This window comes from Cynoglossus semilaevis, unplaced genomic scaffold (genome assembly GCF_000523025.1).
Source record: "Cynoglossus semilaevis isolate Cse_v1.0 unplaced genomic scaffold, Cse_v1.0 scaffold1431, whole genome shotgun sequence".
In the NCBI taxonomy this organism is placed as follows: domain Eukaryota; kingdom Metazoa; phylum Chordata; class Actinopteri; order Pleuronectiformes; family Cynoglossidae; genus Cynoglossus; species Cynoglossus semilaevis.
In genome coordinates this window covers 171,155-174,300 of record NW_007585118.1, presented here as the reverse complement: position 1 = coordinate 174,300, position 3,146 = coordinate 171,155, and the positions used below count along the sequence as shown (strand labels likewise).

Below are 3,146 nucleotides of genomic sequence, written 5' to 3'. Positions count from 1 at the left end.
TGTTCTTGAGGCTTTACATTGTGGTAGGAGCAGATGTGATGGTGCAGTTTCAAAATGGTGTTTTCCTTAATTTGTAAAACATATTTCTACATGATGATGGATGCAGCTGCATGTGGTGTGATCAAGGGATTTGAATGGAGACGGCCGCAGAGAGAACCCCAGGCCTGTGTACCGAGGATGACGGGACAAAAATAGCAGAGGCAAACTGGCTTGGGACGTTTTACTCCCGGCTACTGACCGGCCAGAGTAAAGTCCACAGAGAGTTAAGACTGGAGCTGGTTTGTGCTGTCATATCAAATTGGTAAATCTTCATTTTCTGCAGTTTTTTGCACATAGAAATGCAGTACAGAGGAGCTGTATTTTAGCACATGAATGACAAGAATGAACCTTGACCATCCGCGCATTAAATTGCCTCAAGATTTTGAGGCAACACACAGTAATTTGAGAATATTACAAAAGCTCACACACATCCATTCTCCAAAGAGGAAACACACACATTTTCAGGTTATGAAATAAGGATTTCTTATTTGAAAATAAAACAAAAGGCTGGTGTATACATTTACTCTATGCAACCTCATTTAAAACCTCTGAACCAGGAGCTGCAGAGAAGATGAATCAGATGAAAATGATTTAACACATTTTAAAGAATGTGGAGAATGATACGCAGCGTACAGTATATCAAACAATAACACAACTGGTTGCTCTACATAGTCAATACACATATTGTCACATACAAACACTGAGGGAGTTTCTATTTTCTCCGAAGCACCTGGAGCTTATAAGAAAACTGTGCCCAGCATGGGTGTGTGGAGGCTTCAACTTCATGTCAGAAACCCAGCTCAAGACAAAGCAGCTTCACCAAACGAAGGTCAGTAAGAACGTGTACTGCCGACAAGTTTACTGACTGATTTGTAACATGGATTGCAAACTGTCAATCGCGTAACCACTGGTCCTGAAAGAAACTCGACATGATTTACAAACCACCACCAAGAGTATATGTATATATGTCTATATATATATATATATAAAGACAGATCTATCTATCTATATACATCTATATATAAACATATATATGTATATACACACACGCATATATACATATATACACATATACAGTATATATACACATTGTTTTTTGGGGGGGTTGTATAATAGCAGGGTGTAGAGTGTATATAGTGAATTAATGTCAAACCAGACAAAAAGTAAACCACAGGTGATACCGGTACTAAAGCAGAATTTATTAAAATAAACAAAGAAAAACATCACAGACAAAATAGCTATAAATCTATCACTTTTCCTCAATTTCTGTCTCATAGGGCGTGTTTTACTGCAGACTTCAACAATAGCCTTGGAACATGTCACCATCAGATTGGATATAAATCGTTTTTTCCTTCAGCATCAGCAGCTGTCACAAAAAGATGTTCATGAATGATTTCACTGTTTGGAGGAATTTCTGGAGTCTTCCTTATTTATAGTCACATATCAGTCTACACTGTGGCAATAATGCAGACACACACCCACCCACACACACACAAATTCAAACACACTCAGTTCTGCTAACATTTGTCTGAGCCCAAAAAAGTGGACGTGCACTTCACCATGAGACTTTGTGGGTCTAAATCAGGAGTTCTACACTTAAAACGTTGAGTACTTTCATCAGTTGACAGACATATCATTGAAGTCTGAAGAACAAAACATGCACAGATTTTATATTTACAAATCTGCAAAACCCATCCCTCCCTATTTTGACTGTAATCCCTCTGTTGAGCTCTTCCATGGGGCAGCAGGAGCCCAGATCGTAGTGCAGTTAGTGAATCCTCGTCAGTTCCTCTACAATCTTAATCACCTCATCCACCGTGGCTTCACGTTTCATTCCACTGCCATCATCGATCTGTAATTGAACAACAGCACTGAGCCTTCACATCAGGGGCAAACTTACTGGTTTTCTCTTATTTCACATTAGATGAACAAATGAGTGAATACAAAAGGTAAAACAAAGTGGGTTGTTTTTTTGTTGTTTGTCAAAACTTGAGATCAGTCCATGAATTAAAAACAGACTTTGGTTAAGTAAACAGACAGGTCACAGAGTTAGATTTTCTCTGAGTTAAATCTGCTGCTATTAGAAGAAATTCTTCCAAAGGGTCAAACAAAGAAACGCTTGTTTATTGCATCAAAAACTTTGAAGAAAAGTTCTTTACTAAAATGGTAGCAAAGTGTTTTTGTTGCACAGCTTAAAAGCAGCACTGTGACTTGAAAGTTAATTTCACCAAACCATGTTGAACGTGTTCATCTTCTCATCTTTAAAGGGAAGCAGAGCAGCTTTTGTAAAGTGATTCAAATATATATGTATATATTTTGAGGCAGCATGAGCTGAGACAGACTGAGAACAGAATAGAATTATTTATTTATCTGTTTGAAGCAGCAAAGGCAGATTACAATAAAAGGTAGCACCACCTGGTCTGCCATTAAAGATATTACCCAGTTCCCACTCACAGAGCACAGGAGCAGGCAGCTAATAAAAACTTTAAAACGTTCAACAGTGCTTCAAGTCAAAAACAGAAGGGACGGCTCTGAAATACATTTCTTCTTCAGCAGATGCTTCTCTTGGACCTCTGCCGTAAAACAAGTTGATGCCCAGCTGCCTAATATTATATCTTATTCATGGCCATTATGTTTTACTACAGGCTGAACCAACCAGAAGGCAACGCGAGCTGAGGAGGACTCAGCTGGGATTAATGCACTTATATTTTTTCAATGAAGAAAAAAAGTCTAAACATGCATAAAACTGATACCATGACAACACAAACATACACACATGAAGCTAGATGAGAAGCAGTTGCTTCCTACCTGTAGCGTACTAACCACCTCCTGCATCTTAGCTCGGCCCAAATCCAGGAAGCTTTCGATCAGATCCCCATCGATGAATCCTGTGGCCTGCTCTGTCTTACGCTCAGTGTGGAAGGACCTCCAGGTGGAGCCCAGTCAAAGAAAATCAATAACAGGCTGCTGCTTCATCTAAGGATGAAGCTTGAGGCACAAAGGGAAATATTTTACCTCAGGCACTGGCAACTAATGTTCAGTGTGGCCTGCGTTTTGAGCTTCAAGCTCTGAGTCAGAGAATTCCTGATGCTGAGGGCAGAGAACTG

The 3,146-nt window shown here is 39.4% G+C and overlaps 1 protein-coding gene across 1 annotated transcript in view; it reads right to left on the bottom strand.

Annotated features, from left to right (window-relative positions):
• Window positions 1–1,217: 1,217 nt before the first annotated feature.
• Window positions 1,218–3,146, bottom strand: part of ddb1 (damage-specific DNA binding protein 1) — a 33,052-nt gene continuing 31,123 nt past the window's right edge. Inside the window, 2 exon segments of the mRNA XM_008337308.2 lie at window positions 1,218–1,891; window positions 2,848–3,015. Coding sequence (XP_008335530.1) covers window positions 1,808–1,891; window positions 2,848–3,015 — 252 coding nt within the window. The 3' untranslated portion in view covers window positions 1,218–1,807.